We start from the raw sequence: 21,272 nt of genomic DNA, 5'->3' as shown, positions 1-21,272 counted from the left end.
TGAGGAGGACCTACTGTTAAGGTAGGCATAAATTACAGAAATGAGACCAGGGGACCCTGGGGAATGCTGACAGGCGTGTTCAAAGGGCGTTTTGCGGTAAGGGTATGTAGAGGTACGACAGAGGGATAGGACCCAGTGGCGCAATTGCAAATACCGATAATATTCCCGTGGCGGGACCCACCTTGATTCTTGAAGAGACTCCCATGATGGAAACATACGAGTGCTCAGAAAATCATGTACAATAACAATGCCATGGGAGGTCCACCAAGAGAAAGAAGGGGGATGTGCTAGACCTGGCGGAAATAAAGGATTATGCGTAATTGGCAAAAGAGGTAGAAATTACGAAATCAAATTACCCGAATATTTTACAGAATCCCAGGTTCGTAAACTGTGAAGCATGATAGGGCTCAAATCCGGAGGGTGCAACTTAAGCGGGAGCCAAAGCAATGTAGTTAAGGAAAGTGGAGCGCAGTTGGGTAATTGCAAGAGTACCCATAACGGGATATCTGTCGTGGCATGAAGCATAGACAACTGGGAACTCTGAGCCGCCAAGTAGTATCTAGAAATGTGTGGAACTCCCAAACCTCCCTGTAAAACTAAGAATCCGGCTTTGTAGTACACGAAGAAAAAACGAGAGTACGGAAAAAGTACAGGATCTTCGGCAAGATAGTCATCTTGACAGCATGTATCCGGCCAATCCATGTTAAAGAAGGAAACTGCCAAGAATGAAGCAGGGAAGTAACAGAGCAGAACAAGGGGTAATAATTAGCCGAAAATAAGGCAGAGTAGGAGGAAGTAAGTGTAACGCCAAGATAAGCCAGAGAATGGGATGCCCAATGGTAAGGAAACTGTGTCTGCAACCGTTCAACCAGGTCGGCAGAGAGCGTAATATTCAATGCTGTGGTTTTAGACAAATTGATGCGAAGGCCAGAGATAGTCGAAAAACGGTCCAATATGACCTGCATATTGGGGAGAGTGATGAGAGGATTGGTTAAAACCAAAAGGGCATCATCCGCATAAAAGTTGGCCTTGTATTGAGTGCTAGCATAGGGGACACCAGAAATATCCGGGTGATTTCGAATGGCTGCAGCTAAAGGTTCAAGAGCGAGAACAAAAAGAGCAGGTGATAATGGGCATCCCTGTCTCGTGCCCCTGAAAATAGGGAAGGATGAGGAAAAAAACCTGCATATTTAACAGAGGCCGAGGGAGACGAATATAAAGCCGAGATCCAAGCCAGAAATGCATCACCAAACCCCCATCTAGACAGCGTATATGTCAACTTGATCTCGAATAGGTGAGAGTAGATATTTATTAATTCGGGTGCTCAGAACCTTTCCCAGAATCTTCAAGTCCACATTTAGCAGCGAGATCGGTCTGAAAGCTTGCAGTTCAAAGGCATCTTCAGTTTTCTTAGGGATCATAGTAATATGCACCTGAAGAGACTCCAAAGAAAGCCGGGAACCCGGTTTCAAAGAATTGAAAAAGGCCATCAAATGAGGAACCAGACTGGTGGCAAATTTTTTATAGTAGAGCCCAGAAAACCCATCTGGGCCTGGAGCCTTGGAGGCCTTCAAAGATTTGATGGCTTGGTAGAGTTCAGATTCAGAGATATCCGCATTCAGGGCATCTCGGGCTGCAACGGATAAAGAGGGTAGGTGTAGCTCAGCAAAAAAAGCTACCAGCATGTTCAGCGAGAAAGGTGTTCGGTTTTGGTACAGAGAGGACAAAAAAATCTGCAAATCTATGAGTAATCTTCACAGGGTCCGAGGTAAGGCCACCACCCCTCATTCGGAGTTGAACAGGTTTATGCGTGCGACCAAGCAAATTAAGTTTCTTGGCCAACATTGGCTCCGGTCTATTGGCGCATGTATAAAACCTATGTCCGGCCCAACATAAGGCCTTCTCAGCTCGTGTAGTAGAGAGAAGATCAAGTTCAGCAGCCACCACATCTCGAGCTTTCCAAGTAGCGTCTACCACGGCCAATCTCAAGGTCAATTCCAACATCCTCTTCTCTCTGGCCCATTTCCTGGACAAGGCGATTTGAATCAAATGACCCCTAATGGTGGCCTTGTGAGCCTCCCACAGAGAAACAGCCGAGAATACAGAACCCACATTGTCCGTAAAATAGGATTGCATGTGCGAAAGAACCTGGGAGCAAGAAGCCTGAGTGGTGAGCAGGGATTAATTGAGTCTCCACAGAAAAGAGGGCCGAGCATACCAGGAAGACACAGTGAAAAGACCAATGGGTCATGATCAGACCAGTGTGAGGTCGAGATGAAAAATTTGCCTTCTTAACATATAATTCTTCCCTCCACACTGCCAAACAAGCCTACTTTGTCTTATTAATACCTTGTCATCCAGTCCTCGTCGTCTCTTCTCTACTTTTAACTCTCTACTTTCTCCACCTCACTCACTGTTTACTAGATTGCAAATCATTTCAAAAACAAGATGCAATTTGCTGGATTGATGGTTTCAATTGGAGACAAATTAATTACAATTAATGCAGAGTCTGTTCAACTTTATAATCTATGTTTTTCACACAGACCTCCTCCTGCAAAATAATTTCAAGACTGACTAAAGCTATCCGCCAGGGGGTGGTTTCTTTACTGATTGGTTTGCTTGGAACATCTATGTCTATTGATTCCAAGTCAGGATCTTGTCCCTCTGAAATCACTCACAGCACAACGTTTATGAGGGTGATAGGACTTTTAGCTTTTTGAGTTCCTAATTGAAGTGGTGAATTTCTGCAATTATATACATGGCCGAGAATTATATATTCTCGATTGACACAAACATTGATTTATATGCATGATTTCATCTCTTTAGGATTAGTTATTCCCCTATTTGCTATGTCTCTGCTCCGCCCCCACACATCTCCTTTAACCAGGTCATATGGGATGACTGTGGTGGTGAATGGGAGCCTTGTGATACACCATTTTGGGGATTGACATCTTACAATTTTACATCTTACCCAGGCTTTTCTAGTTCTAAGTGATAACGTTATATTTTAACGGTGATGGGTGGAGACTATTTTCAATTATTGCACATGCTTGCGCATATGTGAATCAATAAAGGTTTTTTAAAACTACCTGGGTCACATGAGAGTACCTTCTTCTATGGGGGCTCTCCTCCATATATCTTTTTATCTAATGTCTTCTGGGAACTGTGATCCACACCTTGATTTTTGGTGAGTTAGTTAACACAATAATATTTAATTCCCCTGTGTGGCGTTACAGTGGTTTCCTCTGTATCGCCTTTTTCTTTTATATTTCTTTACTGCATCTATCCCACTTAGCATACCTTATACTAAACCTCCCTCAACACTTTCCTCTTTTGACCTTGCTACTACTGAAGAGGTCACTGAAGTTTTCTCAGAAGCCCGTCTCACCACGTGCCCCCTGGATCCTGTCCCGTCTCAACTACTACGGTCACCCTCTTCTGTCCTATGCTCCCTCACTCACATCTTCAATCTCTCCCTCTCTAATGGTGCCTTCCCCACCCCTCTAAAGCATGCACAGATCACTCCCATACTTAAATAGCCCTCGCTGGATCCCACCAACCTGAACAACTTAAGACCCATCTCCCTGCTCCCATTTACCTCTAAACTCTTAAAACACTTAGTCTACAATCGCTTGAGCTCCTACCTCACTGACAACAACCTTCTTGATCCTTTGCAGTCTGGCTTTCGCTCACTATACTCCACTGAAACTCCCGTACTAAAACTCACTAATGATTTACTAACTGCTAAAACCAATGGCCACTACTCCATCCTCTTACTACTAGATTTCTCTGCGGCTTTTGATACTGTTGACCATCTGCTCCTCCTCAAAAAACTCCACTCTCTTGGCCTCCGAGACTCTGCTCTCTCCTGGTTCTCCTCCTACCTATCGCAGCGCTCCTTCAGAGTTACCAATAAACTCTGTCTCCGCCTCTCCACTTCCTCTTTCTGTAGGGACCCCTCAAGGTTCTGTCCTTGGACCCCTTCTCTTCTTCTCCATCTACACCTCCTCTCTTGGTCACTTGATAAACGCCCACGGCTTTAAGTACCTTCTCTATGCTGATGACACACAAATCTATCTTTCTACTCCTCACCTCACCCCTTCAGTCTCCTCTTGCATTACTAAGTGACATATCAGCATGGATGTCACTCCACTTCCTCAAGCTAAATCTTTCCAAATGGAGCTCATACTATTCCCTACAGCCCGTGCTCCCTCCCCTGACTTCTCCATCAAGATCAATAATACAACCATCATTCCCTCCCCTCATGCCAGGGTACTAGGAGTAATCCTTGACTCCCATCTGTCCTTTCAGCCCCAAATCCAATCACTGTCCAAATCTTGTAGACTTCACCTCCGCAACATCTCCAAGATATGCCCGTTCCTGACCTCTGAAATCACTAAGCAACTTATTCACTCCCTCGTTATCTCTCACCTTGACTATTGTAACTCCCTCCTCATTGGCCTACCTCATCACGGGCTATCCCATCTTCAGTCTATCATGAATGCTGCTGCCAGACTCATCCACCTTACTAACCGTTCCATATCTTCTATCCCTCTCTGCCAATTCCTCCACTGGCTTCCCATTGCCCAGCTAATAAAATTCAAAACATTAACAATATCACATGAAGCCATTTATAACTCTGCTCCAAATTACATCACCAATCTTGTCTCCAAATATCACCCAAACCGTCCTCTCCACTCCTCCCACGACCTCCTGCTCTTTAGCTCCCTTGTCTCCTCCCATGCTCGTCTCCAGGACTTCTCCAGAGCCTCCCCCATCCTCTGGAACTCTACCCCAATCTATCCGACTATCACCTATTCTGCCCACTTTTAGGCGATCTCTGAAAACCTCTCTCTTCATGGAAGCCTATCCTGCCTTCAGCTAATAACAGAATCTTCTATTCCTCCTATCAGTTCATCACCCGCAGTTATTACCTTTTGTACCACCAGCCCCTCTCTCTTAGATTGTAAGCTCCAAGGAGCAGGGCCCTGCTAACCCTCTTGTATTGAACTGTATCGTTGCTATATTGTCTCCCATTATACTGTAAAACGCTGAGCAAACTGTGTGCGCTATATAAATCCTGTATAATGATGATTGTTATTAAGTAATATAGATCAGTAGAATATGTAAAAAAAAATAAAAAATAGTATGGATGGAGGAGTAAGAGCAGCAAAGCCAATCAAAGTATTAAATACAGAATAAATAGAAACAGCTGTAATAAACAGAAACACTTCAGAAGCAAGGCAAAAGGAACAGTTTGTTGAACTCAGTCTCTACAAATCCCTTGCGCCTGAGGATGCTGTCACTGAAAAATACTGCACTCCTACTAAGGTGATATGTAGAGACCGAGTTCAGTGGACTGCCCCTTCTTGCCTTGCTTACCAAGTATTTGTGAGTTTATTACTTTTTTTTTTTATTTAATACATTTGTATTTGTTTATTACACAATGGCTGCAATGCTCTCCTACTTTTGTCTTAAAATAAATCATAGCAACATAATTTGTCTCTCATTTCTTCCTCCCCATAAATATAGTAATGCTTTTGGGCCAAACTATAGTGTCACAGGAAACAATATAAAATACAAAAGATGTAAGTGGAGAGTGAATTTTGGCATTATACAATACTGCTTTACAGTAAATAAAATCATATATTAAGAACAAATATGGTGTGTTGTTCTGTTCAATGGATACAGGTTGTTACTCTTCATAAATAGATTATGGCTCTATTTAAAATTACATACAGTATAATCACAAGAAAAAGTCCTGTCTCAATATTTTACCTGACACAGAAGTACTGTTGGCTTTCTAAATTCAGACCGACAGATTGCACAGATGTCATCAACTTCTGAACATTGCCTTTTAGATGCAGCTACTCCATAACTCTGAAATAAAAAAAAAACAAAAAAAAACGCACACATACACATGTGCTTGAGATCAAATAAATGTAACCATACATTCATTATTATTTACTTTTGCATGAGGTCTGACTCAAAATCATGAATTGGCTTAGCGAACTCAAATGTAAGTAAATCATTGCTCAGCATAAAAATATAGTATAAATAAAAATATGTATATATTAGTAGAGGGTGCTAGTGGTTACACATGTGCAGTCAGGCATAGTGTAAACTGCAATACATGTCAATGGGCTAAATTACACTGCAGCTGTGGCTCATGGGCGCCACAACAGATGTATTTTACACTGTACACGTGTATGCCCTAATGTGAAGTCATGTAAAAAAGCGCTTTAGGAAAGGACATTTACATGTCCCTTGCCAGCTATAAAAGGCTGTTAGAAGTTGCTTGTTTTTAATGCAAAATGATATTTTTAGGCGTATTTAAGATAGCCTCTCTTTTAAGTTGGCCATACAATACTGTATTTTTTTTTATCAGCTTCTGGGCTCTTTATTCTATATACAGCTTGGATGGATGAATCCCTCTGCTAGACTGTATTTTATTCTGACAGCTGGCAGCAATGGCTGTCAGAATTCCCAAAGAGTGGCTGCATCTCACTGGATGCAGCTGTTATTTAGCTGACAATTTTCTGCCTTTGATTTTTGTCAGTTGAAGGATGATGAGCAGGATGGGGCCAACAAGGCCACCCACTAAGAGAATTTCAGCCAGTTCATCGGGAAACAGACTAAATTCAAACAGCATACAGCCAGCTTTACAGTACAGCTCAGGCAGCACATAAATGGCAATCACTAAAACTAACATGTGAAATTTGTTTTGGCAGTCACAAAATATGTAGCTAATTAAAAAGATTCCTATACTTCTGTCCACTAAATGGGAATGGTGCCTTGATTCTGAACAAGGGCACACATTCCAACATGAGATTTGCATTTGTAAAGAAGAGATAATGGATACCCTGCAGGACTGAACAAGTGCTTGTGGTGCAGCTGTGCTCCAGGATAATAAGGACATCAGTTCCACGTGGCTTAACATAAGCACTGAAGGCAGGCATTCTTCAGCATAGTATGGGAAAAGAAAGGACTAAGGCTAAGTCAACATTTAACACTAAATACTGTATCCTGAAAGCCTGTAGTTTGGATTCTAGCACATATATATTAACATCTTCATACGCAGACATGCTACTCAAAATATCAAAATTGATCTTTTCCCTAAATATTTGCTTTCTGAAGAGATGTCACCTTCCCGTCCTTTATCTTCTAAAAATTTGTCTATGCTGAACATAAGAATTTTAACAAATATGAATGGAGCATCCAATTTATGAAAGCAAGGGGATTAAATGAGTAATAACAAGGCCTAAATATAAAATCTATATTGCTGATAGGAAGGGAAACAAATATGCCCAACTGCAAACGCAATAATCTAACTGTGTATCTGTCTGACAATAAAACAAAAAAGGGACAGCTTCTGAAAACAGACTGTATAACCCAAGCATCAGGAAATGATTTAAGTTGGCAGAAACTGAAAACTTTGTAGGCCAATGTGCTAAGCACTGGCTTGCAAAATGTACCTAACACAATTCAAATGCCATTCCTCTGAAACACAATACCAAGATGTTATTTGCTCTTTTATATATTTACTGTGCATTTACAGACTTATTCAGATTACTTACAGGCTGAGTAAAAAACAATCGTAAGATATCCGCAGATGTTTTCCATTGTCCAAAAACCACAAAAAGCTGAAAACAGAAAATAAACTTTTATTAAGCGCTGTTTGTCATTTTAAAAACTGACTTCACCATCTTGACTAAGGGAAATCAGCAGTAAAGCCTTGGGGATTTAAAGGCGGTTTCCTGCTTTACTTTGTGCACGGGCATAAGTCCTCTGAAGTGACCCAGAGAGCTGCGAGGGGGGGGGCGAACTTCCGGCTCAGTTCGCCGCAGCGAACTCAGCTGGAAGTGGAAGCAGGTACCTGTCAAAACCAGGTACCAGCTCCCCCCAAAAGGTGCCAAATGTGGCAGCAGAGGGGGGAATGTGGCAAATAAGTGGACCTTTCACTTTTGGGTGGAACTCCGCTTTAATTTGTCCACTTTCATAAGATACAAACTGTTGGTATTTTTTTTTTAATTTGGTGCAATCAATGCAATGTAGAAGTGGGACATTTTACAACTACCTGAATTTGGTGCACAAGTCGCTGTCCAAATCAAAAGTGTTGCAGATGCTTCATTTTGTGATGCAATACATTAACAAGAGGGATTACTGCCAGAGTAGTGGCACAGCAGCTTTACTGAATTTCCCCCATTGACTTCGAAGAACCAAAATACATAGTAAAAGTAAACAATCATAAATTCAACTTACTTTTATGATGAGGTAGAGCAAAGCCAACAAAACACCAAAATGCCATTCCACTCCACTGGTCTGAGCCCCATAATCAATCAAATAACGGAACCACACTGGCGTTAGCACAAGCATGCAATAATACTGTGCAATCTCTTCTAAGCACATGTACCAATAGCCCTGGAGAAGAAGCGTTGCATCGTTAATCCAAGAGACACTTAAAAACCTTTTTTAAATGCTAAGAAATGTGAAAATTGGCATACAAATTCTTTCATCAATCATCCTTTTTGCATACAAAGTAACAACTGCTGAAGCTCTTCCGGATACAATGCCTTACTCATAGCTGGTTACTAGTTACTACAAACAGGTCTGAAAAACCGTTCTCCCTCCATCTGAGCAGAACAGAACAAAAATCAATAAAAAAAACAGGATGCACCAGGGCTCAGTTTTGAGTGTCATGGCAAAGGCTGTGAATACTTACAGGTGAAACTCGAAAAATTAGAATATCGTGCAAATGTTCATTTATTTCAGTAATGCAACTTAAAAGGTGAAACGAATATATGAGATAGACTCATTACATCCAAAGCAAGATACTTCAAGCCGTGATTTGTCATAATTGTGATGATTATGGCTTACAGCTCATGAAAACCCCAATCCACAATCTCAGAAAATTAGAATATTGTGAAAAGGTGCAATATTCTAGGCTCAAAGTGTCCCACTCTAATCAGGTAATTAAGCCATAACACCTGCAAAGGGTTCCTGAGCCTTTAAATGGTCTCTCAGTCTGGTTCAGTAGGAATCACAATCATGGGAAAGACTGCTGACGTGACAGTTGTGCAGAAATCTATCATCGACACCCTCCATAAGGAAAGAAAGCCTCAAAAGGTAATTGCAAAAGAAGTTGAATGTACCCAAAGTGCTGTATCAAAGCACATTAATAGAAAGTTATGTGGAAGGGAAAAGTGTGGAAGAAAAAGGTGCACAAGCAGCAGGGATGACCGCAGCCTGGAGAGGATTGTCAGGAAAAGGACATTCAAAAGTGTTGGGGACTTTCACAAGGAGTGGACTGAGGCTGGAGTCAGTGCATCAAGAGCCATCACACACAGACGGATCCTGAACATGGGCTTCAAATGTCATATTCCTCTTGTCAAGCCGCTCCTGAACAACAAACGTCAGAAGCGTCTTACCTGGGCTAAAGAAAAACAGACCTGGTCTGTTGCTCAGTGGTCCAAAGTCCTCTTTTCTGATGAGAGCAACTTTTGCATCTCATTTGGAAACCAAGGACCCAGAGTATGGAGGAAGAATAGAGAGGCACACACTGCAAGATGCTTGAAGTCCAGTGTGAAGTTTCTACAGTCTTTGTTGATTTGGGGAGCCATGTCATCTGCTGGTGTTGGTCCACTGTGCTTCATTAAGTCCAGGGTCAACGCAGCCGTCTACCAGGACATTTTGGAGCACTTCATGCTTCCTTCCGCAGACGAGCTTTATGGGGATGCTGACTTCATTTTCCAGCAGGACTTGGCACCTGCCCACACTGCCAAAAGCACCAAAACCTGGTTCAATGACCGTGGGATTACTGTGCTTGATTGGCCAGCAAACTCGCCTGACCTGAACCCCATACAGAATCTATGGGGCATTGCCAAGATAAAGATGAGAGAAATGAGACCGAACAATGCAGAAGAGCTGAAGGCCGCTATTGAAGCATCCTGGTCTTCCATAACACCTCGGCAGTGTCACAAGCTGATAGCTTCCATGCCACACCGCATTGAGGCAGTAATTGCTACAAAAGGGGCCCAAACCAAGTACTGAGTACATATGCATGCTTATACTTTTCAGAGGTCCGATATTGTTCTATGTACAATCCTTGTTTTATTGATTGCATGTAATATTCTAATTTTCTGAGATTGTGGATTTGGGGTTTTCATGAGCTGTAAGCAATAATCATCACAATTATGACAAATCACGGCTTGAACTATCTTGCTTTGCATGTAATGAATCTATCTCATATATTAGTTTCACCTTTTAAGATGCATTACTGAAATAAATGAACTTTTGCACGATATTCTAATTTTTCGAGTTTCACCTGTATGTACATGTGTTTTTTATTCTTAATAAATTGCAAAGATTTCAAAACAAACTTCTTTTATGTTGTCATTATGGGGTATTGTTTGTAGAATGTTGAGGAAAAAAATGAATTTAATCCATTTTGGAATAAGGCTGTAACATAACAAAATGAGGCAAAAGTTAAGCGCTGTGAACACTTTCTGGATGCACTGTATATCATAGTACCTGCAAGTACTAACTGAGGCACAATCCCAACTCCTTGTAAAGAAAAGGTTGGCCTCATTATTAACATACTCTACAAGCGCCCCAAAAAAAATGTGTTTTCATCTGATAAAATGTCAAGTTATGGTACATACTGTGGGGCTTTATAATTTTTTTTTTACTAATGTCAGTGAAGTTCCCCCTTATGCAATCCTATTTTTGTTTGATGAGGGTTAAATGTTCACCCTCACACACCAAACATTATCATTAATATCTTGTTTTAAAATGATGTTTGAAGAGGAAAATTCAGTACAGCAAATAGGCACACACTTGGAATATATGAGATGTTTATATAAAACATAAAAAACAAAATACATAGAGAGCAATTCAATTTCGCAATTCCTGCTTGAGTAACTATAGAGCACTTCATGCTAGATGCGACATGAGGATATATACTGTACATATATGTGGTTGCAGAACAGATAAAGATCCATGCTACCAATGAATACATATTATAATGGAAACAAATGGTATATTATATGGGAGTAAACCACAACATTGCAAATATAAAGTTTAACTTCCTTGCCAACAGTCGGGTGAGCAATATACCAAGGGTAAATTTGTATTACAAGCAGAGATTGCTAGGAGAATATAATAAGGGTAGCTAAAGCAGGAAAAGGGTCATGAGGGTGGAAGAAGCTCACCAAACTTTATGTGGGTTGTTGAAAGGACCTCTTTACAGGTGAGAACCCATTTTTGGATTACTTTTTTTTGGCACAGTTGATACATAGATGACCTTCTTTTGGTTTATGCCTCAATTTTTTAGATCATACTTCCAGGGAGGTAGTGGAATCCAGTTTTATATCAGCACCGGCTACTGTAAACCCACAGTAGGTAATTTCACACTTAAAGCCACTAGATGCCATCCCATTCATACTATTAGACCTATACCAACAGGAGAGTTTATTACGATCAAATGGAATTGACCTTCAAAGAACAATTTGAACTGGAAAATGCTAAAGTGCATTACCGACTTAAGGAACAAGGGTGTCCAGACTGGATGATATTTGAGAGGAAAGGACGGGCAAAAAGATAGGGGGAAACTCCTGAAAAATCAGAAATTTTGTAATAAAACAAACAATATGCTGTATTTTGTTCCCATTCTGTTTTGTTTGTGAATATTCAAATTTATGGAATTTTTTAAGATGGCTGCAGAATTACTAGCAGGAAGGGACCTACCTTGGGATCTATTTTGTCCCCCTCCTTGTTTAAGGATCCTTGGAAGACCCATTAAAAAAACCTGGTTATATACACAGGGGTCCTCTAGATGTGGAGTACTGTGATGTATATACCAAAACTAAAGTGCTTTTATTGTTGTCTGGCAATACTTTTGTCACATGTCACAAGCGACAAGCAGCACAGCAGGGACACCATTCAATTGATTTTTGACAGGATGCTCGGGGGGGGGGGGGGGGGGTTTGGAGGGGGTTTAACCCCCCGACTCCCCCCCCCTTTATCTATGTCCCTGGCCTCAGAACACACTGATCAATTGGGAAAAACCCAACAAACTGGTTGTACGAAAGTTGATCGCTAGTTAGACTTCTGTACAACTGGCCTGACGAAACATGGATTAAAATTTGGCCAGTTTGGCAGGGACAGCCAAATTTAAATCCATGTATGGTTGCTCTTAGATGCCACTATCTCCACTCAGTGAGCAGAAGAGTGTGTTCTTGCTCACTGAGCTGCTATTAGGTCTGTTTACAAAGCACAGCTATATGTAATCCTGGCATACCAGATTCAAATTTGTCACATGCTAGACAGCTACAGGACAAATTAGAAAAATGTACCGTATATTCAATATTTGATATTACTAGGCCAATCAGAAAATTAAAACCTTTTCAAAAATTGTGATTTATTTCTAAACCAAGTCTAAATAAAGAAGAAGATTTTTATTTTAATTATATCATTTTATTGTCCTTAAAATGCTTTGCACTTTTGAGCTGCATATCATACTGGTCAGTATTATCAAGCCATAATAATTTAGGTATATAGCAAAATACTTTTAAAATCAATTGCATAATAATTGCTACACATCCTAGCTCTGAAGAAGGGAATCTACCTCCTGAAACACATCAGCTACTTCAACTGGGAAGTTCAGGGATAGGACCCCATTGTTTGAGACTGAAACATTTTACTATATGCCTGTTTATATGGTTTGCTTGCAAGTATCCATTTGTCATCTATTTTTAATAAATTGTTGTTTTTATGGTAATGCACAAGGAGAGTGCACCCCCTTGTGTGTTCTTTTGGCAGTTTTAAGATTCCCCAATGTATGGAGGGCTGCACCTGAACAAGTGGCATATACCGTGGGATATTGTGGAGCACCAAGAATCGAGCGCTGTTGTGTTTGTCATCACTTAAGTGCTACACATGCTTAACAACACCTTACCTTACATTTATGTGACATTATAAAAGAAGGCACCAGCAGAATCAAACACTTGAGGCCCATAAAGATAAACTTCACAACAAAGTCTGTGATACCAACAACCCACAATACATCCCAGAATTGTAAAGGTCCAATAGCAGGGTTCATAAATATCAAGCTGCAAAAAAAAAATAAAAATAAAATTTGTGTTAATAAATTAACAAAAAAAACCTAAATAAAAAGGTGAACCAGTAAAAGAGTAAGAAGAGCATGGCCTCGCAACATGACTGTAGAAATTACATTAGGCAGGCAACAAACAAAACTGGCAACCAAATGATACCTTTAGGAATAAGACGGCAGGTTCAGAGACCCAACTGCTATATTATTTGTTTGAAAAACATTAGGTTCCTAAATAAGCATGCTCATATCAGCTATATCATCTTTAATATCTGGGTACCTTAACTACTTGAGTCCCAGCACCTAAAAGGATAAGTTCACTTTTTATAAAATAAATAAATGCAAATTTTTTTGCTGGTAAAAAAAAATGTGCATTTACTAATTTTTTTTTTATTTAAACAAATGTGCATTTATGGTATTTTTTGTTTTATGAGCCTGGGAAGGATTGCGCCAGCACGTGCAAGACTCCTGCAAACTATCAGTGTAAGCGGTCTTCCTGTACATCAGGGGCTGGTGCTACAGTAACATGTTACACTCTGAATATGGGTGTAACATGTTACGATAGGTGAACTTATCCTTTAAAGCTATATAAACCTTCTTGAGTCCCAGAATTTTTGCATGTTTTGGACAGATTGAATGTTTAAAAAATGCTTTCTTTTGCAGCCAGCTTATCCAAGCTTATCTTGTTTGGGGACAGATAGTACTTTCTATTATACACTGCTTAATAGTATAAATGTGAAAATTATGAAAAAAAAACCCGTATCTATTTCGACAACATAAAAATGTAAAAGACTGGGCACAGGTTTTTTTTTTTTTTTTAAAGTTTGCCTGGAATAATTATAATACATGATCTGTATAGCGCCAACAGTTTCCGCAGCACTTTACAAAATGAAGGTAAACATTACAGTTACAATACAATTTGGTACAAGAGGAAACAGAGGGCCCTGCTCGGAATCAAACAATATCAAATAAACCTGTTTTTTTTAAGTTTTGGAGAAAATATGGGGTGCAGAAACAATGGTGTATACCTTCAATTTTATTTACAAAACTTCTTCCTCATACAATGAAATGACAAAAAAAAAAAAAAGGGGTCTGTAGGGGTCCGTCAAGGTTCCGTCCTTGGACCCCTACTCTTCTCAATCTACACCTCCTCCCTTGGTCACTTGATAAACTCCCATGGCTTTAAGTACCAACTCTATGCTGATGACACACAAATCTATCTTTCTACTCTTCACCTCACCCCTTCAGTCTCCTCTCGCATTACTAACCTACTAAGTGACATATCGGCATGGATGTCACTCCACTTCCTCAAACTCAATCTTTCCAAAACTGAGCTCATACTATTCCCTCCAGCCTGTGCCCCCTCCCCTGACTTCTCCATCAAGATCAAAAACACAATCATCATTCCCTCCCCTCATGCCAGGGTACTAGGTGTAATCCTGGACTCCCATCTGTCCTTTCAGCCCCAAATCCAATCGCTGTCCAAAACTTGTAGACTTCACCTCCGCAACATCTCCAAGACATGCCCATTCTTAACCTCGGAAACTACTAAGCAACTTATTCACTCCCTTGTTATCTCTCGCCTTGACTATTGTAACTCCCTCCTCATTGGCCTACCTCATCACAGGCTATCCCCTTTTCAGTCTATCATGAATGCTGCTGCCAGACTTATCCACCTTACTAACCGTTCTGTATCTGCCACCCCTCTCTGCCAATCCCTCCACTGGCTTCCCGTTGCCCAACGGATAAAATTCAAAACAACATATAAAGCCATTTATAACTCTGCCCAAATTACATGACCAATCTTGTCTCCAAATATCACCCAAATCGTACTCTCCACTCCTTGCATGACCTCCTGCTCCTTTGTCTCCTCCTCCCATGCTCATCTCCAGAGCTTCCCCCATCCTCTGGAACTCTCTACCCCAATTTATCAGACTATTGTCTACTCTGCTCACTTTTAGGCGATCTTTGAAAACCTCTCTCTTTAGGGAAGCCTATCCTGCCCTCAGCTAACAATGGAATCTTCTACTCTTCCTACCAGTCCATCCCCCACAGTTACTACCTTTTGTACCACTAGCCCCTCCTTCCTAGATTTTAAGCTCCAAGGAGCAGGGCCCTCCTATCCCTCTTGTATTGAACTGTATTGTTCAACTGTATTGTAAAGCGCTGAGCAAACTGTTGGCGCTATATAAATCCTGTATAATAATAATAAGTGTGGCACTCTCATCCTTTTAACACTTTAATAATTTGGTGAGAACATGGCAGTGCACAGAAACAAGGGAGTGCCTTCAAGGCTCTCAATGGATGAAAATTGCCATGCCAATTTTTGGCACTAAACTATATTTACCCTGGCAGGACCCTGTTTCGGCAAGGTCTCATTTCCCTGCATTATATCTTTTAGGTTTTGTGTTCTACCCCACCGTATTATTCACTGCTTTTTTCGCAACAGATTGGGCTTTAAAGTTGTATTAAAACTAAAACAAAAAAATCTAATACAAGCCCACTCCCAAAAAACGTTGGACACAGTGTAAATCTACACAAAAAAAGAATGCAAAGATTTTCAAATCATGCATAAACCCATCATAAACCCATATTTTATTCACAATAGAAAAAATAATCAAATGTGAAAATGTACCATTTTAAGAAAAAATGAAGGTAATTTTTAAATTGATGGCAGCAACACATCTGAAAAAAGTTGGGACAGGGCAAAAAAAAAAGCTGGCAAAGTAAGCTGTGCTAACAAGGAAAAACTGGAAGAACATTTGCAAATAATCAGGTTAATTGGCAACAAGTCAGAAACATAACTGGGTATAAAAATAGCATCTTAGAGTCAGAGTGTCTCAGAAGTAAACATGGGCATAGGTTCACCTATCTGTGAAAAGCTGTGTCTAAAAAAGGTTCAAACAATTTCAAAATAAAGTTCCTCTATGTAAAATTGCAGATACTTTAAATAAATGATCATCTACAGTACATAATATCAAAAGATTCAGAGAATCTGGAGAAATCTCTGTGTGCGAGGGACAAAGCTGGAAACGCAATATTGGATGCCAGTGATCTTCTGTCTGTCATTCCATTGGCTCAGGAATTCTGACAGAAATCAAAGTCTGTGAACACAGTTTGCCATGCCATCCAATACTGCATGGTAAAGCTCTACCATACAAAGAAGAAGCTATATCTGAACATGATCCAGAAACGCTGATATCTTCTCTGAGCCAAAGCTCATTTAAAATGGTCTGTTGCAAAGTATAAAATTGTTCTGTAGTCAGATGAATCAAAATTTGGTATTCTTTTTGGCAAGCATGGACGCCACGTGCTCTGGACTAAAGAGGAGAGGGACCGTCTGGCTTGTTAGCAGCTCTCAGTTCAAAAGTCTGCATCGCTGACGGTATGGTATGGGGATGCATTAGTGCATATGGAATAGGCAGCTTGCATATCTGGAAAGGCACCATCAATGCTGAAAGATATCCTGTTTTTAGAGAGTAATTTCCTCCCATCTGGATAACGTCTTTAGGGAAGGACTTTCATATTTCAGCAGGACAATGCTAAACCTCCTACTGCATCTATAACAGCATGGCTTTGTAGTAGAAGAGTCTGGGTGCTTAGCTGGCATACATGCAGTCCAGACCTTTCACCAACTGAAAACATTTGGCACATCTTGAAATGAGAAATACAACAAAGAAGACCCAGGACTGTTGAGCAGTTAGAACCCCATATCAGGCAAGAATGAGACAATATTCCTTTTCCAAAACTCCAGCAACTGGTCTGCTCAGTTCCCAGATGTATACAGAGTGTTGTTAAAAGAAGAGGGGATGCAATACAGTGGGAACCATCAATTTTAAAATTGTCTTATTTTATTCTTAAAATGGTACATTTTCTCAATTTAAAATATTTTATATTTTTTGTATTTTAAAAATTGAAAGCGTTCAAAAACACTGATTGTGAAGTTTTGCATGCTTTTAAGTGCAGAGGAATTTATGCATAAATATACAATATGTAAAAATATTGGGTTACGTATTGTGTTTTTTTGCATTAAAAAAAAAGTGTAGTTTTTCCACAAAAGATGTGTTTGAAAATACTGTGTGACATAAAAAAATTGAAGGCCTCTGCTTTAAAAAGAACACACACACACACACACACACACACACACACACACACACACACAAAGTGTCAGAAAAAAGGCCTGGTCAACTGGTTACTCCCCAAAACATTTTCAGCTATGTCTCCCAAGTATGGAGATACCGCATGTGTGAGACTTTTTCACAGCATATAGGGGTCATAATCCAGACAGCATCTTTGGGCTTCTAATTTCTTGACTACCTATCATATTTCTTGAAATACGTAAAATAGTGCTCATGCGCTTCTGGATGTGCAATACTTAGCAAACAAAACAATGGATTAAACTATTGCAGCAGTCCTAAACTTGTGCAATGTGCCACAATACATAAATAATAACATTTAAACGGACTGCGCATCAGTATTAAACATATAATCATGTGCATATATTTCAAACAGTAACATACAGTATAAGTTTCCATTAATAAAGTTTCAAATGGTGAAACAAATGCATGTGCTTGTGCTCCAGCCTAATTGAAGTGCTTAGTTTCTTCAGTCAAATCAAAGTGCTCCACTGTGCTCAACAAAAAGTGCCCCACATGGACTAGAACTCACCCTTAGCCAATGACCATCTATTTCTAGAATGGTCTATAATGCTTGTGCGGCATTCCCCAATGGAACAGTTGTCTCCAGATCTCCGCAAGTTTAGGATGGGCATATCACCAAAAAAGCAAAGAAAGAGGATATCCCATACTGTAAAACCGTTAGATATTTTATTGAGGGCTAAATGTAGAAAAAATATCACTCACAAATATTTTAATTTTTATTTCTTATTTATTCAGTGAGATTTTTATATATTTTTTTTAAGTGTAATGTGTTGGTGTTTTTCACATTGTATGTGGGTTTTCTAGTACTGAGAATATAGATATATTAGGTAGTTGTTTCTAGCCGTTCCCCCTTTAACCACTTCCAGACCGGACACTTTTACCCCCTTCCTGACCAGGGCAATTTTCAGCTTTTAGCGCTATCACACTTTGAATGACAATTGCGCGGTCATGCAACACTGTACCCAAATTAATTTTTTACCATTTTTTTTGAGATAGATAAAGCTTTATTTTGGTGGTATTTACTCACCACTGGGATTTGTATTTTTTTTGCTATGTAAATGAAATGTCCAAAAATTTTGAAAAAAAGTGTTTTTTTTATAAAATTTTGCAAATAAATAATATTTCATCATAAATCTTAGCCAAAATTTATTCCGTTATCTTTTTAGTAAAAAAAAAAAAATCCAAATTAGTTTATAAGCAAAAATTATAATTTTTAAACATTTTTTTTTACATTTTTATATTATTATTTTTTATTTTTATTTTTTTTTACATACTGTCACCCTAGCAGTACAGTGTCACCATGGTGACACTGTACTACTTGTGAGGGGTGATGAAGATTTTTTTTTTTTACACTGATTGCTTTTACACCCATATAGGATGTAAAAGCAATCATTTCTCTTTCTCTCTGTGCATTCTTGCACTCATTGAGAAGAACTGAGTGAGCTGTGATTGGTCACAGCTTGTCACATGGTACAAGGCTTTTGTGAATAGCCTTGTACCATGTGACCTCTGTGATCATTCACAGATTTCACACGTAGTAAGCAATGATGTCAGAAGTGACATCTTGCTTACTACTTTGCATGTGATCACTGATTGGCCAATCAGTGATCACATGATCGGGACCTCGTACAGAGGTCCCGTCCGACGATCGGTGTTTCACTGTGTCCGGAGGACACAGCGGGCACCGGATCGCGGTGCTGCGCGCTCCCAGGGAGCGCTCACAAGCAGGGTGCGGGGAGGCCGTTTATAGACAGCCACCCGACCCTGCAGTGCCACCGTCCGGCCGTTTATATACAACGGCCGGTCGGGAAGTGGTTAAGGGGGCAGACTTTGTTGGATAGATGGAAGGTTTTTATCAGTATATTTTTAACGCTGATTAGAATAAACAAATGGTTATGCCATGGTAATGGTACTTAAATTACCTTTGTATGAAGACCATTAATATGTAACACCGAATGTACTCAGCAGTATTAAATAAATGAACATTCAGCCGATGGGTATAAATACCATTAGCAATATGGTGGATTTTGCACTTCCTGAAGACGATCTTTGATCGAAGCGCGTCGAGATTTGATGACGCAACTTCCGCTGACGTCACATCCGGCCTATGGAATGCACGCCGCTCTGAGGAGTATACTTAGTATAGTGGCTTCCACACATCAGGATCAATAAGGCTGAGTACACCAGGTGCTGGGCATAGGCAGTTTATTTGTAAGTGATATTTTTTTTACATTTAGCCCTCAATAAAATATCTTACGGTTTTACACTGTGGGATAACCTCTTTTTTTGGTGATATGCCTATCCTAAACTTGCGGAGATCTGGAGACAACTGGGATGCCCCTCAAGCATTATAGGCTGGAGCACAAGCACATGCACCTGTTTCACCATTTGGGACTTTATTAATGGAAACCTATGCTGTATGTTGTTTGAAATAAATGCACGATTATATGTTTAATACTGATGCACGGTCCATTTAAATTTTATTTATCATATTTCTTAAGTCCCTAAAGTGCCAGGACAGCGGAAACACCCACAAAACGACAACAACATTTTCTGACAGGCATAGCGAGTCTTGCCACAAGTTTTGGAAAATGCAAATAAATATGAAAATGTATTTATTTTTTACAAAAAGTTGTCAATTAATAAGAATTTCTAAAACACAGTATGGTCATGCTTAGAATTACACCCCAAAAAAACATTCTACAACTCCTCCCGAGTATGGTGATACCACATGTGAGACTTTTTCACAGCCTAGCCACATAGAGGAGCTCAAAATCCATGAAGCACCTTCAGACAGACATTCTAGGGGCATGAATTACACATCTCATTTCCTGACAACCTATCACATTTTTGGAGGCCTTGGAACACCAAGACAGTGGAAACACCCACAAAATGACCTCATTTTGGAAAGTAAACACCCCAAATTATCTTCAAAGAGTCATGGTGAGTCTTCTGAAGACTTCTTTTTTGCCACAGGTTTTTGGAAAATGCATATTTTTTTTTTTTTTTATACAAATGTTTCAGTTTAATAAGATATTTTTCACAAACAGCATTGGCATACTTAGAATTTCACCCCAACACATTTTGCTACTCATCCAGAGTATGGCAATACCACGTGTGAGACTTTTTCAGTGTCTAGACTGATTATGTACCGGATAATGTATCTTGCATATCACACAAATCAACCAATTGTATCAAAAAGTGTGTACTGAATTGGTCACTTCTGTATAATTGGACAGGGAATATAGCTTAGTGTAGGATCACCTGTAGCAGTCCTTGTTCCTACATGCCATGCAACCCTATCCTACTGGTACGTGGCTGCCCATAGGAATGCCATGTTTACTGGCCAGAAAGTACAGAAGGCTGAAGAAAGGAAGAGCAAAGGGGCTGCGGTGGTTCCAGTAGTGCAGTTATCCACAGAGGATGGTTGCGGCTGGTGTCTCACAGGAACGTAGTCAGTGGGACTGATGGGTAATTTTAGGTGGCAGGCAGACATGGTCAGCAATTAGGGACACTGCTGCTGGCATACACTGGTCTAGTGACATTGTGACGGTGATAAGGAACACTATTGCTGGCATACACTGATTGAGTGTTTCTGGGCCTGCTGTGGCGGTGATCAGGAAAAGTGTTGTTGGCTGCACTGGTCTTATGTGGTGGTAATCAGGAACACTGTTTCTAGCTACACTGGTGTGACAACTCTGACTGGTGTGATGGTAATCACAGACACGGTAACTGTTTACACTATTAAAGGCTTGTTCACATGTGTAGTGGTTGAGCAGTGGTTCTACCTCCACCCAACCGCTACCCCCTTTAGCTAAAGGCAGCGGCTGGGGGTGTACACATACCACGACTGCAAGGCTTTGCTTCTCAGCCATGACAGGAATTACACACCCCTGTACACACGCCGAATGTGACTTATTCAAGTAAATGGCAGAGCTTGTGTGGGGTCCAAGGGGTTAAACCAGGCAGTGAGGAGTGATACAATGCCTCCTCATTGCCTGTTA

The 21,272-nt window shown here is 40.2% G+C and overlaps 1 protein-coding gene across 2 annotated transcripts in view; it reads right to left on the bottom strand.

Annotated features, from left to right (window-relative positions):
- RNFT1 (ring finger protein, transmembrane 1) overlaps window positions 1–21,272 on the bottom strand; it is a 57,223-nt gene that overhangs the window by 11,093 nt on the left and 24,858 nt on the right. For both annotated transcript variants that reach the window (XM_089676648.1, XM_089676649.1), the window contains exons 5-8: window positions 12,956–13,109; window positions 8,263–8,421; window positions 7,578–7,643; window positions 5,779–5,880 (exon numbers count right to left, since the gene is read on the bottom strand). In XM_089676648.1, the coding sequence (XP_089532774.1) occupies window positions 5,779–5,880; window positions 7,578–7,643; window positions 8,263–8,421; window positions 12,956–13,109 (481 nt within the window). The remainder of the gene's footprint in view (window positions 1–5,778; window positions 5,881–7,577; window positions 7,644–8,262; window positions 8,422–12,955; window positions 13,110–21,272) is intronic.

The sequence above is a fragment of the Staurois parvus genome, unplaced genomic scaffold, assembly GCF_062004578.1.
Source record: "Staurois parvus isolate SC_StPar_1 unplaced genomic scaffold, SC_StPar_1.0 ptg000172l, whole genome shotgun sequence".
Lineage (NCBI taxonomy): Eukaryota > Metazoa > Chordata > Amphibia > Anura > Ranidae > Staurois > Staurois parvus.
The sequence above is the reverse complement of the archived record's forward strand: the minus strand, read 5'-3'. Positions and strand labels throughout refer to the sequence as shown.